This window comes from Lepisosteus platostomus, chromosome 13 (assembly GCF_059453375.1).
Source record: "Lepisosteus platostomus isolate fLepPlt1 chromosome 13, fLepPlt1.hap1, whole genome shotgun sequence".
Lineage (NCBI taxonomy): Eukaryota > Metazoa > Chordata > Actinopteri > Semionotiformes > Lepisosteidae > Lepisosteus > Lepisosteus platostomus.
In genome coordinates this window covers 8,433,401-8,454,720 of record NC_142623.1, presented here as the reverse complement: position 1 = coordinate 8,454,720, position 21,320 = coordinate 8,433,401, and the positions used below count along the sequence as shown (strand labels likewise).

Below are 21,320 nucleotides of genomic sequence, written 5' to 3'. Positions count from 1 at the left end.
AGCAGCCGCACTACATTAAACCAATGAAGTCACGGTTACCTATTTCTTTAATTATTTAATCGTGAACGCGCGTTGTCTACGGTTCCGCGCATTCATGTATGCGCATTGGCTTCGTGAACTCTCATGGTAGGCAGAGCTTCCGCCATTGTCGGTAGTGCGACAGCGATGGCAGCCAATCACAACGCCATATTTTGGTGTCCGGTATGTCCTCCAACCAATAGGGCGAAGCAGGAGGCTGGGCCAAGCAGCTGGGAGAACTGAGTGGAAGAGCTCCTTTGTGTTGATAACCGTGGAGAGTTACGGTAGATATGTTAACGTTTTTAAATGTTAAAAGATACGTGGTACTTTTAGATAATTGCCGGTGTCATGTATGAGGTTACATTTTGTTTCTGCGCTAGTCTTAATTGTGTACAATTTGATGTGACAGCGGGAAGCTACTGTTTTTTAATGGTGTTCTGGTGCATCGAAAAATGTAGCGTGAGCCCATTGGCAAAAATAGCATGGTCTCTCATATTTGGTTTAAATACGATTGTTGCCAATATGGGTTAATATGTCTGTATTGTTGTCCCTTCTTAAGAAGAATGAAAAGAGAAGCAAGCGCTAGCCTTTTAATTAGTCACGTTTCGATCGTAAAGAAACGTAGCTCTGCAGAAAACGCCATTTGAATGCTCGTTGTTTGCAGACTTCTGTGTTTCATAATGCATATTCAGGCATTAGCAGCTGTTCTGTTAAAGAGGGATTGCGGTGGTAATCTGTATTTCGGTTATAGCTATCCATTTGTGACATAGCTACACATGACTTTTCTCCAATTACATTTGTTTAATTCCCAGCCTCTTTCACCGAAGCCCCAGATATGATTGTAATGATCTGACTCTGTTTTTATTTCTTAGTGATTGAATGGATATTTCCAGGTGCTCCGAGAAATGGATTAAACAAGAAAAGGTTATTATTATACTGCTTAGACATCTTCATTTTCACCACATCAGCACCTTGGGTTTTGTAATGTGGTCGCACGTTGTAAGATATTCTGTCTTTTCATTGACTATGATTGCCTAAACAAAGAAACGAGATATTGGAGAAAACGTAAACATGCACGTAGTGTGTTTAAAAAATACTTGTGTAATGCTCCTTATAACCAAAATAAAGAGACACTCGGCATTGAACGGACAAAGAGATTTGAACTGGAAACATGAAAAAAATATATAGGAGAGGAGATCCAGGAATTAAAGCTTTGAATGAAAAGTTTTGGTCACTCGTGTGTAGCTTGTAGCGTTTTGCTGTCCTGCGAAACACCTTCCTCGTTACAAAATGTCGTAATTAATAGTAATTTTGTTCCAGGGTTAGAATGAAAATGAAAGTACATAATATTTTGAGAGGGCAGATTCTTCTTCTCGTTGAATCTGCTTATACATTTAGACGTGATCCTGTACCATGCACGGTTCATACCGTTTATTGTGTACTGGAGGGAATTTTTTATCGGCCCAGTTCGTAAAAACACAGCAGACTGAATTCCAAAAGTATTTTTCTGACACGTCATGTATGTTTACCTGAATTTCTCAAAAAGGAGAAGAAAAAAAGCCATCTTAAATCAGTGAAAAAAGTAGCTTAAACTTTTCCTTTCTCCGATGATAATCGGGGGACTGTATATCGATACAGATAATACCTTGAAAGTCAAATTAGGAACGTGGTGCTGTGAAGGTTTGGCTTTTTCGTTCTTTTTTGAGAAAGCCAGACTATTGACAAGGCCCTTTAAAACAATAGTATTTCCCAGTATATCTTGTTTTATTTCTTACTGAGCCGTTATCATAAACGGAGTTTTATCAGATAATTTTTTTTCTTACACATCTCTCTCTTTCCCTACCAGGAGAGACCCTTTCCTTCCTCAGTGATGCTGTCCGGTAAAAAATCGGACCCAGGTTCTTCGTCCTCGGTCCCCGGAGCTGGGAGTGACCGAGCTCCTGACCTGCAGCTTGTGGGTCAGACCGGGGCTGCAAGCACAGCCCCGGGCGCCACGGAGAGCGGGGCTCCCAGTGACCGGACGCCTCGGAAAAAAGAGCATGCCTCTCCCAGCAGAGATCCCAGCGGAACCCCTCTTCAGCACTCCGGCTCCGGCGGCGGGGACGCGGCCGACACTGCGGAAGGCCGGCGCACAAGCCGCCGCAAGAGACCGAAAGTAACCACCCTATATCTCCTTTCCCCTGGGCGCAGCGCAGGTGTAGGCAGGCGGCGAGTGGACAGCCTCCCAGGGGCCAGATTTCCTTACACAAAGACACGACAGTTTAATTTCTCGCCGGCAAATTCCGTACACAGTTTTACACAATTTAGTTTCTCGCCGGCAATCAATTTAGTTAACAGACAGCGACCTGAGTAGTCGATGAGTTTTAGTGGCAAAGAGGAAAACAGGGAGAACGTTTTAGGCAGCTGATTTACTTGTGATGATAGAAGAGAGGAGAACACATATACCTTTCTTTGTGTAATACCGAACCCTACACACAAGGTGTGACCAATTCCTTCACTGGTTTTGCTAGTTTTCAACTTTATTTTATGCAGGAAAAAAAAACTGCATTCTGTGCTGTTCTCTATTATTGAGTTTGCAGCCCTTGGTGAATGCATTTTATAGCCCAGCAGTGTCAAAGGGTGATGCACTGACTTCTCATTGATTTTCATTTGTACTTGGATTAGCAAAAAAAAAGGATGAAAAGCAGTAGTGAGGTTAAGGCTTTGTATTTCTGTGTGGAAGATTGTGGGTTGAAATCCAAGGTGGGCCACTTCTTCTGTGCCCCTGAGCACAGTACTCCACTCAGGTGGCTCAGCTCTTGAACGTAAATCACACTGGATGAAAGCGTCGGCCACATAAATTAACAACAAGCCCCTCTGAGCGAGAACGTGGTTTTAATGAAGCGTTTATTGTGCTTCTTGTGGCAGGTGGAGTACAGAGAAATGGATGAGAGCCTGGCGAACCTCTCTGAAGATGAGTACTACTCCGAGGAGGAGAGGAACGCCAAGGCTGAGAAGGAGAGGAAGCAGGCGCCCCCCCCACCTGCCCCTCCGGTGGAGGAGGAGATCGACAGCGAGCCTGAGGAGCCCTCAGGTGAGAGCCCCTCCCCGCCAGACTACAGCCCGGGGTAGTCCACCCTAGTCAGTCCCTTTACTCCAAGCCTGAAAATAACCCTCGTATCGCTTATCCCAGCCACTTATTGGGTGGGCAGAGCGGTGCCACTGTGGCTAAGGATCTGCGCCTGTGGCTGGAAGGTTGACGGTTCAAATCCCGCTGCCAGCAGAGGAATCCTACTCCGTTGGGCCCCTGAGCAAGGCCCTTAACCCCAACCGCTCCAGGGGTGCTGTACAATGGCTGACCCTGTGCTCTGACCCCAAGCTTCTCTCTCCCTGTCTGTGTGTCTGTGCCTCATGGAGAGCAAGCTGGGGTATGCGAAAAGGCAAATTCCTAATGCAAGAAATTGTATGTGTCTTATAAGTGATCTTATCTCTCTTCTCTTCTCATAATATCACAGAAGAGGAAGGCAATGTCTGATCTACCAGCTAGATGTTTCTTTCATTTTATCTTATCTGTTGTCGATACTGTCGATACTGGTGTGCGAAGTTCAAACATTGGTAGGACCTAACATCCCTCTTATACTCTTAAATTTGCATGACCATCGTAGTGTAAACAAAAATCTGCAGCTCCTGAAACAGGATTGAAAGACTCCTTTCATCAGGCACTGCAAGGTGTGATGGTTTCAATCCATTTCAGGCATTTATTTCAGACTTGTTAGATAGCTTTAGCTAAGTATTTGGAAACAAGTCAAATCAGATGTTTTTCTGGCCTTAATCTGTTGGTAATTGTATAATATCTGTAAAACCTGTAACCTATAAAATCTGGTCTAAAATCAAAAATATAACCACCTACTTTACAATGGTTCTCATTTGCATTCATGGATCCTCCTTTTGGTTCGGTATTTGTTTGTTTTTTTTCTTTTAATGATTCTCTGTGGTTCCTTTGAATTTCTTGTAGTGATTCTTTTTCAGGAAAAAGACGTGTGGATTGTGCTCTCAATGGCTCCAAAAACGAGTCTTTCATCGGTTGCGGTGCGGAATGGGATTGGTGCGCGAGCAAATAATTTTTTTGTCCGTAGGCGTGGAGGGAGCAGCCTTCCAGAGTCGACTGCCGCATGACCGCATGACGTCCCAGGAGGCAGCCTGCTTCCCCGACATCATCAGCGGCCCCCAGCAGACTCAAAAAGTCTTCCTCTACATCAGAAACCGCACAGTGAGTCGGTTGGCGAAGGGCTTTAGTTGGGGGCAAACCCATCGGTGTCAGTCTTTGCTTTGAAGAAGACACAGGTTGGGACAGTTTTTAAATGATTGTCATGGACAGTTTTACGCTTTGTTGTTGGATGAACAACATGCACCCCCAGCAAGGATTAGATTCATTTTCTCTCCAATTGGTGTGATGCAACAAGCCTGAATTTGTAAAGTTGAGCTGAATCTTTTGTGCATGTGACTGATCTTGGTCCTTAAAAGGCCCATTTTCCCATTTTGTTTTCTCTCCGGCAAACCCTTTCACGTGACCCATTCTGGCTTCTTGATTTTTGTTACAGCTCCAGCTTTGGCTCGATAACCCTAAGATCCAGCTGACCTTTGAGGCCACCTTGCAGCAGCTTGAAGCCCCCTACAATAGTGAGTTTGTCCAGTATGTCAGTACTGTCCCACATGTTGCTCTCAGAAATGCTGCAGCCCACATCACCGAAAACCAAAAGCAGTTGCTGAGAAGTGGCCCAAATAAAGAAAACAAATTACCTTTCGCATCGAAGTTAACCTAGCACTCAGTCTTGGGTCTGGCCTACTTGGAGAACAAATTCGAGCGTGTAGTAATTATTTCATTAGCACAAGGTGGGCAGGTGTTTAGTTTTATATGATAAAGCTGTTTTGAAGCTCTGCTGTATGTTGTAAATGGAGTCAATTCCAGGAGTGCTGTGCTTTGTCCTCAGGTGATGCAGTGCTTGTCCACAGGATACACAGCTACCTGGAGAGACACGGGCTTATCAACTTCGGCATCTACAAGAGAGTCAAGCCCTTGCCCAGTGAGTTTGGTTAAAGTGTTATGTACACTGTGCTTGTGTTCACCCTCAAAGCTGCTGATACAGTAAATAGGCTTCATTGGTCAGAGTGTTCCCATGAGTCACAGGTTGTCTGCAAACACAAAGTGATATGCTGTTTTTTTTGTTTTGTCATTTGAACAGATTGAACAGATTAAATGCCAAACTGCTTGGCACTTTACAAGCAAGATAGTACAGTTTGTATACTGTACATTTATAGTCAGTCATTTGTGTATATTTCTGCAAAAAACAAGCGGTAAGAAATTACTGTGCTGGTTTCTATAACCTCTAACTGAGGCCTTTATTATTTAAGCATGTTCTGTAAGAAATTGTCACTTTGGTATAATTTGAGTTGAGCTTTATTTGTAGTTACAAAATGTAATTTGCACTGAAAGTTAATCTCATGGGTTGAGTGAAATCTTGGTTGCTCGTCTCTCTTCTTCTTCAGCCAAGAAGACTGGGAAGGTGATCATAATTGGAGGAGGGGTCTCTGGACTGGCTGCAGCCCGTCAGCTTCAGAGCTTTGGGATGGATGTCACAGTTCTGGAGGCCAGGGTGAGTGTGCTACTGTGTTGATTTTAACAGCGTTGAATTCATTCTTTAATGTGTACGAATAACAAGCAGAGACAAAACCTTTGTTTCAGTGAACCCAGTACACTTTTTTAACCATTACTATTATAAACCCTAATGAAAAAGTATTGCAGGTTTCATATAGTTTAAATCTATCAGAAGTGTGGGAATCGTTCCCGGGCAATGAAGGTGAAAATAATTTTCATTGCATTGATAATGCATGCATGTGAATTGGGGTTAAAAGCTAATTGATTTCCCCAGTCAAAAATGCTTAATTTTAGTTAATCTAGTACATGCAAAACTCCAGAAGGTAGCAGAGAAGACACAATATGCTCTATCTCAGTGGTGCTAAGAGTTAACCCTGTCCTGTCAGATTTGGTGAAGTTGTTAAAGCATTTATTTAAGACACTGAAGATTTCTAATCTCTGTCTACAGCTGTGCAGAAGTGTTAGCTACATGCAGTTTTGGTGGGGATTCTTTTCTGTTGCTCAGTTTCATGTGAGCAATAATAATTAAAGTGGTGCTGCTGTTTTCATTGTTGTGCAAATACTCCACAAGCCAGTGCAACTTTGAAAATGACCTGACGATAATATTACAATTGCATTTGTTCTGTTTGATCTGTTCTTTGTATACTTTCAAGGAGACAAGTATTTTATTATTGAATTGTATTGGCATTATTTACATTGCTTTGCACTGTTAGTATTCTGTTAAATAGGGAGCATGTCAACAGTATCAACAACGCATATATAGGAACTGACATGCATTGCCTATAAAGCCCACTGGAGGGCAGTATTTAACAATGACCATTTATGAAAAACTATATAACCAGGTTCATACATAATAACATTGGATTAATCCATGATGTTGTCATGGAGCTGGGGGAGAATGATTGATTTAAATAAAATGCCACAATTAAACACCAAATCTTTTAATGTTTTTAATATACCAATTGTTGTTGTTTAAGTATAAATTACATTTTGGTTGTCTCAGTTTGTTTTTAATAGTAGTTTGTGAATAAATCCTTGTGTTAGAATGTTTCAGCGGACAGTTATTTAATTATTATTGCAAACCGGCAGTGGAATATTTTCACTGTTTTGTGTTATGCAGGAACAAGATTCTGTTCAGCAGTAGCTGTCCTTTATTATTGAATTAAATATTTGTTTTCAGAGTATAGAAAGTAAATGTGAATGCTTGATCCCTTTCCCGACCACATTAGTTCATTGTTGAATGATTTCTGTGGCCACATTCTAATTGACTAGCTCTAGCAGTAAAGACATTAATAAGTCCTATTTCTTTGCAGGATCGTGTTGGAGGACGAGTGGCGACGTTCCGCAAAGGAAACTATGTGGCTGATTTGGGTGCCATGGTTGTGACAGGACTCGGTAGGGATATGGCTTGGCATTCCTTATAACCTCATCACAGGGGTCCCCAGCCCTGGTCCTGGAGAGACTCCATCCAGTTAGCCCTACAGTTCACCTTGACCCATTTTGTAAAGATGAGAACACTTGCAAGTCATCAAGTAATTCATTCAGTTAAGGGAAATCTGGTCTTTAAGTGGTGAAGATTCTTCAGAATTTTCTTCTAAATTATTTAGTGATCAGTGTCTTCACAAATCAGTCTGAAATTTCTACCTACAAAACAGGTGCGATAGGAGCTCTCCAGGAGAATTTTTGGACACCTGTGAACTGCATAAATAGCTCCAGAATAAGAAGGTTTCATTCTGTGGGTGCTCATCTTTTTTGGCCTGGCAGTGTTGACAGCAGACAAATAGCGTGACTTCTGTTACTACACGACATTAATGGCCCAGTTTTTTTTTCCTGTCAGCGGTGTGGGTGTTTGGCAATTGCTGCCGTTCCTGTTAATTCAGAGCTGTCAAAAGTCAACAGATAACGTTTGACATGTGAAGAGCTGGCAGCTCAGTCTACCGGATGGTGGGTAGTGTGGGAGCGGAGGGGTTAATGTTTGCTGCGCTGTGGTACAACACCAACACAGTGCCACCTGTAGGGATGGAATAACCTGACCCTGGTTGGAGGCTGCCAACTTTTCTTTATTCCACCCTATGCCAATATTATTGCATCCCATACAAACCAAACCCCATCTCTAACGAAGCTCTTGATATTCCCCTGTGGGCACCCTTAAGAGCCTGTGATCTTAAGTGCTTATTGTCCTAGTAGGAAGATCTGGGCAGTTCCATCTCTTCTCAAGTTTTTTAGAGATGTAGGTTAGACCTGCCTCAGTGGTCTTTGAGATAGCGCTGCCAAGCTAAAGTCTGAACCTATTTGTTTTGGGCAGCAGTGTAATGCTAATGTGTGGTGCATTCCTGTGCTGTTCATTCTTCCACTTGACTCCTCTCTCCCAGGGCCTCGTTACTTACAAAAAGGGAAAAAAAGCCTCCCATCTCCTCTGCACCTCTACGTTTTTGAAACTTTCCAGTTTAAACGATGGCTGATGGTTAAAATAAATGGGCAGGCTATGCAAAGAGATTTTTCCCACACAGTTACTTAAGAAAGTTTATAAAAATAATTGAAAAGAAAAGAACAGTGAGATTTTTGTTTCTGCTACCTCTCGCTGGAGTGTCCTGCCTGCCTGAGGTGTGCAAGATGCCATTTTATTTATTCTTTAGGGCAGCTACTTATTTTTCACATTCAGTTGTTGTAGTTTTTCAGACTGCTGTTATTTTAATTTGGAGGTTTTTGTCAGTCTTTTTCATTGTCCTTTATGTCTCACGGTAAAGAGTACCGATTAATTCTTTTTTTTTTATCTGAGCAGGCGGGAACCCCATGGCTGTCATCAGCAAGCAAGTGAACATGGAGCTGGCTAAAATCAAGCAGAAGTGCCCCCTATATGAAGCAAACGGTCAAGCTGTAAGTTAAAATAAAATGAGAGATCAGCTGTAATAATTGATAGATTTTGGTTTGTTATGCAAAAGACCGTTCTGTCAAGAGTGTTGTGGAAAAGGATTATTAGTGAAGTCGACAAAGCTGTGATGTTTCTCCATGATTTCACCTCAGCATAAAACTTAGACAAAGGCATGTTTGGTGATAGAATTACCTTTTATGTTATGAAAGGAAACCATACAGCTTTATTGATTTGTATTAAATTTTTAGGAGTCCCTTTATAAATTAGCAATCTCTTAATTTTAATAGTCACTCTGTTAAAACATCTTTCAATGGCGATTTTCCTTTTTGGTCTGTTCTCATTGAGAAGAAATTATATCTAGATAATTCATTTTGAATTTCTAATAAAACTCCCAGTCTTTGATGTTAGTGAATCAAGTCAGCCAAACTTGTATACAGTGATCAGAGTACATTTCTTTTTAAGGTTCTGCTCACATTTACTTATTGATTGTTTCTCTCTTTCTTCCCCCTCCAACCCTGCCTGTGGGACTCCGTCTTTTATCAGGGCGAAAGATGCACCAGCGTATGTATCTCCTTATTATCCCATTGTCAGCCTGGAAAGACTGTCTAGTCTCATCTTCAGCAAATGCCAGTGCGGACTTAAAGTCATTGCTTTCTTCTCTTTCCTTTAGGTGCCGAAGGAGAAAGACGAAATGGTGGAGCAGGAGTTCAATCGACTCCTGGAGGCCACATCCTACCTCAGCCATCAGCTGGACTTCAACTTTCTCAACAACAAGCCAGTATCCCTGGGGCAAGCTCTGGAGGTGGTCATCCAGTGAGTGCCTTGGGCTAGCTTCTCAGCTGCTGTAATCGGGGCTGTTGTTATTATTAACAGTTACGTTCCCCCTGTTAGGGGGAAATTTGACTTGGGTGTGATACATCATAATTCTATAGATTGTAGCTTTGCACCACCAGATCCTTAGCCAAGTACAGAGCCCAAATGTCAACCTGCACCTTTTCTATTACTGAACAGGATAAATATTGCAATACTTCGTCAACTAAAAGTCACATGTCTCATGACATTTATGCTAATTGTTAAGATTATTATTGTTATTTCTGCATCGCTGGAGTTCTGACATTTACAGTACTGATATTTGTTCTGCACTGCTGCTCCCTTCCTGGAATGTTTGTGGTGGCTAGCATTTTTATTTGTGTTTGTGTTGTTTTTATTTTAGGTTGCAGGAAAAACACGTGAAAGACGAGCAGATTGAGCACTGGAAAAAGATTGTTAAGACGCAAGAAGAGCTGAAAGAACTACTTAACAAGGTACCTAAGTTGCGTCCAATTTAGCGTATCGCAAAAGACATGGAGCAGCTTAAAGCTACACGTAAATACAGAGTCCTAAAACCTGGTCTGGCAGCCAAACCGCCCTCTTTCTTTTTCTGTGACACTACATAGCTTCTCTAGTTTCTCATCTAAGATTTATAAATATCGTTGGGCATTGTAGTAATTTTCAAAAATTCATTGGTATTTAGATCGACAGGAGGCAGTGCACCTGCAGCCGTTAATTCAGAGCTGTGCTTTGCAGCAGTCTATATAGAGCCTTAGCAGACATGACTATAATATGATCTATGTGCACTGGCACAAAAAATATTCTAATCACCATAGCATCTTGGGGGGGGGGGGGGGGGAGACACTTCTAAACCTTTTTTATGGTGGGGTCCTTAGAAATGTGTTTGGCTGCCCCCACCAAATAGCCCTCTCACATATCATCACACATATCATCTGTGATACTCTTATTTTATATTTCATTCTTTTTTTACTTTTTTGAAAAGTTGAAAGGGGGTGTGTCATGCAGGAGAGTTGGAGAGCCCCCCTCGAGCCACTGTTGTTGGCGCCTGCAGAGTGGTAACGTCAGTCGTCATTTTTACAGATGGTGGCAACAAAGGAGAAGGTGAAGGAGCTACACCAGCAGTACAAAGAGGCGTGTGAGGTGAAGCCCCCCAGAGACATCACCGCTGAGTTCCTGGTCAAGAGCAAGCACAGGGACCTTACTGCACTCTGCAAGGTGAGGCGCTCAGAGAGTGGGGGTGTGTGTGGCTCAGGGCTGCAGTGCTCTGCTGTTCCCACTCGTGCTGTTGTCTGGCAGCGTTTTGGTATTCATGACCCTAGGACAGAGCCCTCCCCTTTCATCCCGCACTTTTCTGATGATATGTATTTTGATCTTTAAGCTTTAACTTGTAACTCTTAAGTCACAAGACGGCCCGGTGCTTGCCTGGCTAAGTGTTAGAGAAACTAGAGGAGCCCAAGGGAGTTTGTTGTCCATATTTGTGAAGCCTCCTAAGCGGGCTGCCATAAGGCCCACAAGCTAAAAGATTTCCTTTTCTTCAAGATTGCAAGTATACTTCTTGCATTCCTTTTTTGTAGCTCCGTATTTGTATCATTCGTTTTTTGTCTTGTGCCCCAAATAGTGGCTGCAAATGCTTTGCTATCAGTGCCTAAAATTACTTTTTCAGTATTTTTGCCTAATCTGGAAACTAGATATCCATAGTGGGAATGAGGGATTTGTTAACTCAGCAGTTAATAAGACACACAGAAAGGCTCTGCATGCGTCACCACTCTGCCCACGGATACATCCAAGTTATGGGAAAATAAATAAGTATTAGAAGAAATATGAGCTGACTACTTTTAGTTGATTAGTGAATCTTGTGTTTTCCATCACATAAACTTTATTGTTCTGTTGTTTTTGCATAATTAAACTTGCTCTGCATTTAAAGATCCAGGCTACATTTCTGTCGTATGACTTCCAACAGAGACTTTCAGGTTCTCTGTTTTAGGCAGACGAGCAATTTAGGAAAATTAGAAACCCTAGGAAAAAGAACAGCCAGTAATTACACGATGCAGTTAATTAGCGCAGCTGATGCATCTGAATAAAAGCAATTAGTGAGATTTTTATTAGGGGGAGAACAGATTTTCCCAGCAGGGGCTGACTTGAGTGGTCGAGACTGTGCATTCACTGCCAACAGTGTTACCCCTGTGTTGATTTTCTGCGTTTATTGTGAGTGCGAGTAAGACACGGTTCGCAAAACACACTCCTCCAAGGTGTATTATGTAATATTTAATTTTAGCCACTGGACTGTTTTGGAAATACATCTGTTCTGAAAAGTCTCTCCTGTCTCCTGCCACTGGAACCACTTCAAGGAATCTTGCCGGCTGTCTTGTGGAAATAGACCTCCCTTGGGGCAGACAGAAAGGGGAGAGGGCACAGGGAATATTTGTGGTGTCTCTGGCATTTCTAAACAAGCTAGCTCATCGTTTTAAGAAAACATCTCTCCGGCAGGTAAAATCACACAGTCGGGAGGGTTTTTTTTTTTGAGGAATCCAAAAGGGATTATTCAGCCCTTTGGGGACCAAGCTGCTAGTTCCATTACTGCCCCCCACCTCCCTGAGGTCCCTGATCTGTTGTCCCATGCGCAAGGTCAGCACCTGTGGCTGCCCCACGCACATCCCATCCCATCACGCCCTTTAATTATAATTTGGGATATGAACCTGGATCGCAGCTGCAGTGTTGGCCTAGGGCAGATCAGAGGGAAGGCCCAGTGGGTGGGATGTGTGGCATCTGCGCTGCCCGTGATACCGGCCTAACGCCACGTCGCTGTGTGGTTGCTTTTTTAGGAGTATGACGAGCTGGCGGAGACGCAGGTCAAGCTGGAAGAGAAGCTGCAGGAGCTGGAGGCGAACCCCCCCAGGTACCCCCAGGGCCTCGCCTGCGCTTCCGGGTTCGCTTGCTCTTTCAAAAACGTTGTCTTTGATGAACACTGCAACGCAAGGGGTCCAGAATCTGTCTTCTTTTGTCCCTTTATTGATCAAAGTTACAGAGGTTATGACTTTGACCTTGGCTCTCTGATGATTGCAGTGCTTCAAAGCTAATATATCTATATTAAATTTAGCAACATGGAAAGGTTTATTTCCCTGCTGAAAGGAAAAGAAAAGAGATGCAATGTTTCGGCTGTAAAGTCTTTTTCCGGTGTGGTTTCCCCCTGCAGTTTCCCCTTTTCCTCCCACCTGAAGAAGGCCCCACGGCCTCAACCTTGTGTCTCTTTTCCTTTCAGCAGGGAAAAACCTTTACCTGTTCCTTTGCAGCCTGTGCATGCTGCTGCAGCTACCTACTTGAACTAAATTATATTAAGACTACAGTTACAAGTCAAAAGAAAGGTTTTTTTCCTAATGCCTGCTTCTCCTGAAGTGACAGTAGCTGTGTGATGTGATTTAAAAAAAATAAATGTGATGGAAATATTGTTTTTCTTGTCTTGATTTTGAATAGTGACGTGTACCTTTCATCAAGGGACCGACAGATCCTGGACTGGCATTTTGCTAATCTAGAGTTTGCTAATGCCACACCACTTTCAACTCTCTCTCTGAAGCACTGGGACCAGGTAAGATGTCGTAGTAATCCAAGATGGGCTATTCCAAACAGCAAGAAACACGAGAAAACATCAGTCAAGGGTCAGATTGTGCTGCACGTGCTAGTGAAGACTGAGGGCAAAAACTGCACGTAGATCTTAATGCTTCAGAGGTGTGTTTGTTTCAGCTTTGTGTTCTGCTCCACTGTGTCTCTGTCCCTTAGGATGATGACTTTGAGTTCACGGGCAGCCACCTGACAGTGCGCAATGGCTACTCCTGCGTTCCTGTCGCTCTGGCAGAAGGCCTGGACATCAAGCTGAACACTGCAGTGCGGCAAGTTCGATACACCTCTTCAGGTGAGGGGCTCGAAGAACTGGTGGGGCCAGAAAAAGTGCTTTTAATGGTTGAATTTGTTGGGTAAGGGATGTGATGCACTTTCTCCAACTTGGGAAAAAATTAGGTTTTATTTCACCTGGCAGCTTTTTTTAAAATTTCTTTAAGAGCTTGCAGTTTTACCCAGATGTTTGAAAGACCTTGAAGACTGTGGCTTCTCTCTTCTGTCCTTTCACCTCTGGTTTCCTTTTTTCCTTTTCTTTTCTTGTGAGCTTCACCCTGATTGCTCTGGCATGATTTTAATGGGAGTTAATCTGTGATTGACCAGAGTCCAATCTAGGGGTAGTTTTGTATTATCAGTTTGTCCTATGGCAACAGATGTTAAACAGCTGTCCAGTATTTTTTTCCTTGTCATAATTTCTGTGGTTGAAATACAGTGGTGTCAAACTGTATTTTACAGTAATTAGAATATTTACAGGCCTAATAAAATGTTTGGGGGAAGGAATGTAAACTGCCTGCTGCTAATTCTCTCATGGAAAGTGCGAGTGAGTATACTTACTGTGCAAGTGTCGGTAATAATGGAGTCCTTTTATAATTAATGTTAGTTTGATCTTTTGAGATGTTGAAAGTCTGGAAGATTGGTTTATTTGCACCAGAGCCAATTAAACTCAGCTAAGGGTGCTGCACTAATTAATATCCTTTTCAGAATTGATGCGCTGTTTGTAATTGTTAAAGTTTTATGCCTCATTAACATTTTTTACATTTCCACTGATTATTTTGTCAACAGATTGAGGCAGAACAGAATTCTCGAAGCTGTGCTGATGGTCTAATTACATTAATCTAATTGCCCCACCTGCATGTCAGACGTATTTTGAAGTTTTTTATTTTTTATTTTTATAATTATACTTTTTTACCGATTTCAGATAACAGGGAAAGGTAGAACTGATAAAAAAAACCCTACTGATCCAGTATTAATAATAGAATATAAAATAGCTTTAAGGAGAAACATTAAAATGATGGAAGGAGCTGAGTTTTATGATGTATTAGTTAATTCTCACAGATGTCAAGATTAACGTGCAGAATTGTGTTAGAGGGCCTCATTTTTTTTGTTTTTAAAGGTTCAGTAAATACTGACATTCATTTACTTCAATGCTCAAATGCTCCTCTCCCTTTTGGAGTGGGGTATCCTGGAGTCACAGCTGGTAAAGAGGCCTCTCCGTCTTTGTGTCACCCAGGCTGTGAAGTGATCGCGGTGAACACCCGCTCCACCACTCAGACCTTCATTTACAAATGCGACGCTGTGCTCTGCACCCTGCCCCTGGGCGTGATGAAGCAGCAGCCCCCGGCCGTGCAGTTCGTGCCCCCACTTCCTGAGTGGAAAACCTCCGCCATCCAGAGGATGGGCTTCGGGAACCTCAACAAGGTAGGAGACCGGTGTTGTTCATTCCACGCGAGCTGTCGTATGGTGTCATTTAATATTATTAACTGTATCGCTGCATCTGAGTTGGAATTGAAAATCTTCAATAATCTTATAAGTGAGGGAGTTTATGGATATGGATTACGTGCTTAATGGATTGTGCGATTATGCATATGAGAGAGGATCACATGGTAGAGTGGTGGGATGTTTTCGATCACAGAGGTGTTGCATCAGGGTAGATAGACCGGCATATAGAGAACTCTATGACAGGTATGGCGTGAGATGCAGTGCTTTGTCTGTGTGTATCTGTAAATGATGGCATCAATAAACTGGTCTCTGCCTTTATGTTCGAAATCAGACTGCAGAGCAATAATCAAATCAATGTGGTAGCATTTTTTAGTGGTAGTAAAATTGTAATTTGTTTTCAAGTCAGTTGTGCGTACTGGAAATACAGTTGTCAGATTCCCTAGGTTGGAATCTTTTTATAGCATAACTTCACATTGACTGTGAATTGGCTCAGAAGACTGGACAAAAACTGCAGCAGAACGGGTCTTTGCCTTTTTTTTTTGCTGCAGACTTTTTTCCCTAACTAATCTGCAGCAAAAAAGTACTGCAGTATTATGCAACACAATGCGTTTTTCAGTGCAATGACCAGCAGAGGGAGCTAAACATTTTTTTTCCTCTAGAACATCAGTGGGAATTTAAAAGTGAGGCTGTTTTCTGCATCTTTTTTCAGATATTATAATGATAAAATATTGTTCTTTTTATTGTCCGACTGGAAAGAATAGCTAAAGGATATTAAATGATTTTTAAATCAGAAGTTGTGTCAGTATGCTTTGAAATACAAATATAACTTTTTCATATGAACTCGTTTGCGTTGTCATTGCCAGTACTCTATCCATCTTTTAATTTTTTTGTGCTGTTGAATTTCTTATTAATAATCACTGGAGGGAAAAACCTGCCAGTATTGCATTCTCAGACCTTGGAAAAGTGAACATTTTTAGGTCTCCCTGCCTTGCACCCCCCGTCACTTGCTGCGTTAGGCTCCAGGCTGCCCCATGACCCTGAAATGGAAGATGCAGTTAGACAGTGGAGGGATGGATCTTCTTGTTGTCTCAAACTCCATTACCCCAGGGAGGTGTCTTAACTGCCTTGCCTGCCTGCTCACCTGTTGCAGGTGGTGCTGTGTTTCGACCGTGTGTTCTGGGACCCCAGCGTGAATCTGTTTGGCCATGTGGGCAGCACCACCGCCAGCCGGGGAGAGCTCTTTCTGTTCTGGAACCTGTACAAGGGTGAGTCCAGCCGACCGCCGTTGGCCAACCTCTGTTAACGCTACGCGAACGGACCCTTGAATGAAGGTTGCCCCCCCCCCCCCACCCTTGCTGCTTCTCAACGTGTCCGCCCTGTGGTGTTCCTCAGCTCCCATCCTGCTGGCGCTCATGGCCGGAGAGGCAGCCGGCATCATGGAGAACATCAGCGATGACGTCATTGTGGGCCGCTGCCTCGCAATCCTGAAAGGGATCTTTGGCAGCAGCGCCGTACCACAGGTATGTCTGGAGGCTGGGCTGCCGCAGCACTGCGCTGGCGAACTACAGTGCCCCTCGCTGTGTAAACTCTAGAGGAAGAAGTATACATACCCCGTCTCTTAACATCTCGAGAAATCTGAACTGCCAGTTTCCAGGGTGGATGAGAGTTCGGGCAGCTTAGAAAAAGCAGGAGCACAAGAAAGGTTCCACACCGTTTGATCCATCTGGGCAGTTTGGGTGTAGCTTATATAGCCAAGGTTCTCCGCCAGTACATTTGTATGTACGTTTGTCCAATGACTATGGTGACAAGTAAAGTGTAATTCCATGCTGAGAAATAGAAAGGAGCCTTTAGGTGCTGCAGGTCCTCACTCAACATTGAATTTATGTGAAAATCGTCTACACACCATGTCAGTATGTCCGTGAAATACATTGTAGGACAGGAAGAGCACCAGTGCTCTGATACGTGTGTGAGCTGTTTAAGCCGCGGGTTGTGTGTGCTCTAGAACTGGAAACAGTTGATCTTGAAATGCCTGGACGTGCAGTCGGCACTGTAAGTGTGGGTGCTGTTGTTGCAGCCGAAGGAAACCGTGGTGACCCGCTGGAGGGCGGACCCGTGGGCTCGGGGCTCGTACTCCTACGTGGCGGCGGGGTCTTCTGGGAACGACTACGACCTGATGGCCCAGCCGATCACCCCGGGGCCTGCCATTCCCGGGGCCTCTCAGGTGAGAAGCCCTGACCGCTGCATGAATGTAGACTGCAGCTGTAGACGAGTCACGATGAAAAGCAATGCATAGACTGGACCCCGATTATTAGAGAGAATTTCCTCCTGCTTTCAGTGAAAATGGGTAATATTTTGCTTGAGTTTTACATATTTCCTTACATCAGAGTAGCGGGGGGGGGCAACGCTTGATAGCTGTGGAACCTGTCGTATAATTTATTTGGAGTTTAATAAACTATTTAAAATAGTTTCAAACCAAAATTTGAAATTACCTGTAATTACCTGTAAAGCGCTTTGAGTGGAGTGTCCAGAAAAGCGCTATATAAGTGTAAGCAATTATTATTAAAATTGAAAAAAGTTCAAAGGTCTGAATGTCTGTATTAACTTGTTTTTTCTCTGTTTCTTTCCCCCTCCCCACCCTTTTCTCCATCAGCCTATCCCCCGACTTTTCTTTGCCGGTGAACACACTATTCGTAACTACCCAGCGACCGTCCACGGGGCGCTCCTGAGCGGGCTGAGAGAAGCGGGGCGCATTGCTGACCAGTTCCTGGGGGCTATGTACACCTTGCCCCGGCAGGCCACCCCCACAGTCAACCCCCAGCCCTCTCCCAGCATATAGGCGCCCGGGAGGGGTGCCCTACTCCAGCAGTGAACTCACTTCAGTGTGCCTGGCCTTGGCGCGTGTATTTCTGGTATTGTAACAACTGGACCTCCATGCTTCAAGACTTGAGTCTTCACGTCATACCTTTCTTAGAGCTCAATAATTTATGTTACCTTTCTTCTTCTTTGCCTTTGGCAGAACACTTTTCCCCAAGGCACAGTAACTGCTTTGAGGAATATGTCCTTTTTGGAACTCGCCCGTTGTACATGTTTTTTTTTTCTTTGTAGCGTTATAGATGTGGTTATCTCTTTTTTTAAGAGAAAAACATATGCATAACCTCTGAAAGCAATGCCCAGAACTGATTTACCTGAGGCCAGGTGTAGATGAGATTAGAATGGCTGAATTAAGAAGAAAGGAAGTCCTGGTCTTGGGTTTCTTAGGCAGCCCTGAACATGGTAAAGGAAATGTTTGCCTCAAAAGGTCAGTTGCTATCCCCTGCCCTTCTGGGAAGAGACATCTGTTAAGGCAGTAAATATTGTGCCTTTGTGCACCGCTGACAGCCTGTTTCTTTACTCAGATTGCATGTCAGCTACTGTAGAATGTAAAGAGGACTTCTTAAGACCACTGGTTCTCAACCTTAGTCCTGGCGTATTTCTGGGTCTTGATTTCCATTACACCTCAACCTTCATTGCTGAACCCAGACCAATGTTTTAATTGAACTGTTTGCTTGATTAGTATTTTTCTCTCTGTTTTTGAATTGGGCATCATCCTTTGTTTCTGCTTTTTATGCTGACCCAGTTTGGAATCTCCAGTCGTACTTGGTCAAATCTTCTTGACTTCGCTTTTTTTTTTGCTGGGTTCTTGATTCAAAGAGAAAACGTTTTAACTTGTTTCCTAAATCGCTGCCCCTCCATGTTATCCTCTATAGATGACCAATTAATCTGCGCAGATGAGAACAGCATGTGTGTTATAGACTCCTGTGGTAGGCAGGTGTTGTTCTGCGTGGTTCCATTTAAATTTCGGGCATCTGAATGAGGGGAGGTGTGAAACCCAAGCCAGTGTTTATCAATGCTAATGGTAATTTATAACCTTTTAAGATGTGATCATTAAAAAAGCAATCAAGTAAGTAGTTCAGTTATGGGTTTGCCTAGATAAGAGCTTGAATTGAACTATGGTTGAGAACCACAGCCCTAGACTGTCCTGTGCCATATGCATTAGGACTAGCATTAGGAAGTACTGAAAGTCTTTTTTAAGCTGCTGTAACTATAGGTTTATTGCTTAGCAGTGAGTGAGAAATTGCCAGTTTGCTTATGAATGAGGGAGAGATTTATTTTCATGTTTTGTAATAAAACCTTTTTTTTTTACATGGTCTTTCTTTTAGCAGCTGGTTTAGAAAGTGTTTGTTTTTGTTATGTTGTTGCCTACTTTTTATATTTTGAGAGCATTTTAGTTTAAAAGAAACTAAATTTTGTCTTTTTTATGGGTAAGAGATATTGTGATATCTTACTTGACCCAATAAACGTACTACTTATACATGCATTACCTACTGAAAACTTTACTGTTTGTAAAAAGTCACTTTCAGAAATTAATTTGACCTGGCGATTTTTTAAGGTGGATTTTGGCATCACTCATTTCCCACTGGCTTTAAACCAACCTGAATTATTGGAAATGTAAATATTCTGGGGGTTTCTGTTGGGACTATTGATGGCACCAGCAACTGGTACCATTCAGAAGGCCTGGTTTTGCTTAAAATTGAAACTGAATTAAGAAACCAACTGTACAAAGAGAGACTGCTCGTGTACTGGTGGAGCCAGCTAGAGTTAATACTGAGCTTGGATTTCAGCTGAATTCAGAAAAACTGAAAAGGAGCGGTGTCTAGGGTTTCAATCACTTTAGCTGATTTAAACAAAGTCACATTGAAAACCTCTGGATCCCCAAAAAAGAAGTCTTTTTGACCACATACAGAAGATCAATACAAGAAGCATGTCTGTGAAGGTTAGAATTAACACTCAATGTGTGGCATTGACTAATATTTTTTCACTTAATTCTGACAGTGCCAGAGTGATGTCTGACTTTTCAAAATATTTTGCTCTTCCTAGAGCCTTGAAATCTGTTTTGTTTTCATTTGTTTTGACATACACCCTAGTCAAAACTAAATCTTAGATTTGTTTCAAGCAGGTCTACGTAATCCTCAGCTATATTCTTGTTGCCTTAGAATTGGACACAGATGCCAGTGTTTATCATGGAGAGAATCCTAGCAGCTGGCAGCATGTGTTTCGTGTGAGGTAGGCTTGAGAGATAATTGACTTCACAGACAAAACGTGTTAATACTCTTCATTCAGCACTTGGTCTCATTTGAGCTGTAGCAAAGAAAGGTGCTTCAATGATGAGGCTTCTGTATAGACAATGTCTGGTCTGTGATGAAGACACTATAATCCTTCGTGACGGCACCTTTTAATAACCAGTATGGAAAGCTAGACTTCTCGGATGATATTTTGAGCACAGCAGATACAAATAGTAATAAAGACAATAAAGGTGTCAGGTGTACACAGATGGATGGCTGAGTTTTTGATGTTTTATGTCTGTAGACAGGTTCAGAGCCACCTTTATTCTGAAAAGCATTAATTGTGGGACATCATAAATCTGGATTTGAGTGTGCGAATTTGAGGGGTATGGGTGTATAGTGCTTGCAGTATGCCTGCCTAAGATTTTAAGGTTTGCTGGAATCTGAAAATAGCTATCCAGCCATGCTGGCATAGCCCATACCCTGGCTTCGCTCGAGAAACACCTGGATGAGATCCTCAGATCACTAAACTTTTCAGAACATTTTTCGTAGTTATTTTTCCTTTTCAGGAATTAGGATAAAAAAGGATACAAAAATATGCAGAGAAATCAAAAACAACAGGGGAAGGCATGTAGGACTCATGTAGGATTTAGGAATTTTGAAAAATGCATATTCCACCACCCTTCACATTCCATGCCATATTAGGCTACTGCCAGTCACAAACTATTTTTCTTCCCTTCACTAATGGTGTCCAGGGATGATTGTTCAAGTGAAAAATACACATGGGACCACCTAAATGTATGCTGGCCTTCGCTCCATCGTCACTCCAATAAAATGGACATCCTTACGTCTTTAGTTTCAAGGTCTGAATATTGAAATAATGCTTGACTGCCGTCTAATTTGTGACTTTTCTTTAAAAAATTGCTATCTTCCGTTCTAAATAAAACTACTGTCAGCAGGAATCATTAAAACATGGGTGAAGTCTTCATTTGGCACAAGCTGGGAACCTTTGGAGACAGTCTCTACAGGGGTAGGCCAGGATGTGTGGAGACTGATACACATCTTTCATCGGGGCCCTTTCTTTAAAGCCTGACTCTCAGGGAAAAACTATTACGATTGCCTGAACGTAAGTGGATACCATGCCTTTTATGTGCCAAATGCACTTTGGTTTTTCTGTGGGTAATGAAATGTTCCATTGGCCAAACCCCTTATATATACAACAGGCCAAATTAAATCAGTTATTGTTCCAATAAAGCATTAACTATTGTGACACAGCAGCTTTTCTTTTTGATACAAATTTCCTAAAATTCTATGTTAATATCTGTCTCAGTGTATAGTTCTGTCTATCTAGAGAAAAACAATAACGTTGCCTTCCCTTGTGGAAAGGTTTAGATGTTGGGCCTGTTAATTTGCTCTTGAATTTCCTCCTTCGCTTTTTACCCACAGTATGAAGCGATCCTTTCAGACGCTGTTGCATGCTAGAACTCATCCTGGCTCTTTCCTGGCACTGCTTGCGTACTGATGAAAGTGCATG

At 42.6% G+C, this 21,320-nt stretch overlaps 1 protein-coding gene across 3 annotated transcripts; it reads left to right on the top strand.

Annotated features, from left to right (window-relative positions):
* Positions 1–170: 170 nt before the first annotated feature.
* kdm1a (lysine (K)-specific demethylase 1a) lies at positions 171–19,041 on the top strand. 3 transcript variants are annotated; one of them, XM_088602989.1, is made up of 22 exons: positions 171–302; positions 891–942; positions 1,865–2,173; positions 2,923–3,091; positions 4,134–4,267; positions 4,599–4,677; positions 4,989–5,081; positions 5,545–5,651; positions 6,967–7,048; positions 8,436–8,530; positions 9,069–9,086; positions 9,196–9,338; positions 9,739–9,829; positions 10,437–10,571; positions 12,179–12,252; positions 12,828–12,939; positions 13,131–13,263; positions 14,476–14,663; positions 15,835–15,949; positions 16,077–16,204; positions 16,759–16,905; positions 17,335–19,041. In XM_088602989.1, exons 2-22 carry the CDS (start codon positions 898–900, stop codon positions 17,518–17,520), a joined length of 2,583 nt encoding a protein of 860 aa, XP_088459115.1. In that variant the 5' UTR covers positions 171–302; positions 891–897; the 3' UTR covers positions 17,521–19,041. The 3 variants fall into 3 exon arrangements, with proteins under 3 accessions (XP_088459115.1, XP_088459116.1, XP_088459117.1); XM_088602990.1 differs by having other exon boundaries at positions 172–302; positions 2,926–3,091; XM_088602991.1 differs by lacking the exon at positions 891–942 and having other exon boundaries at positions 231–302.
* Positions 19,042–21,320: the final 2,279 nt, after the last annotated feature.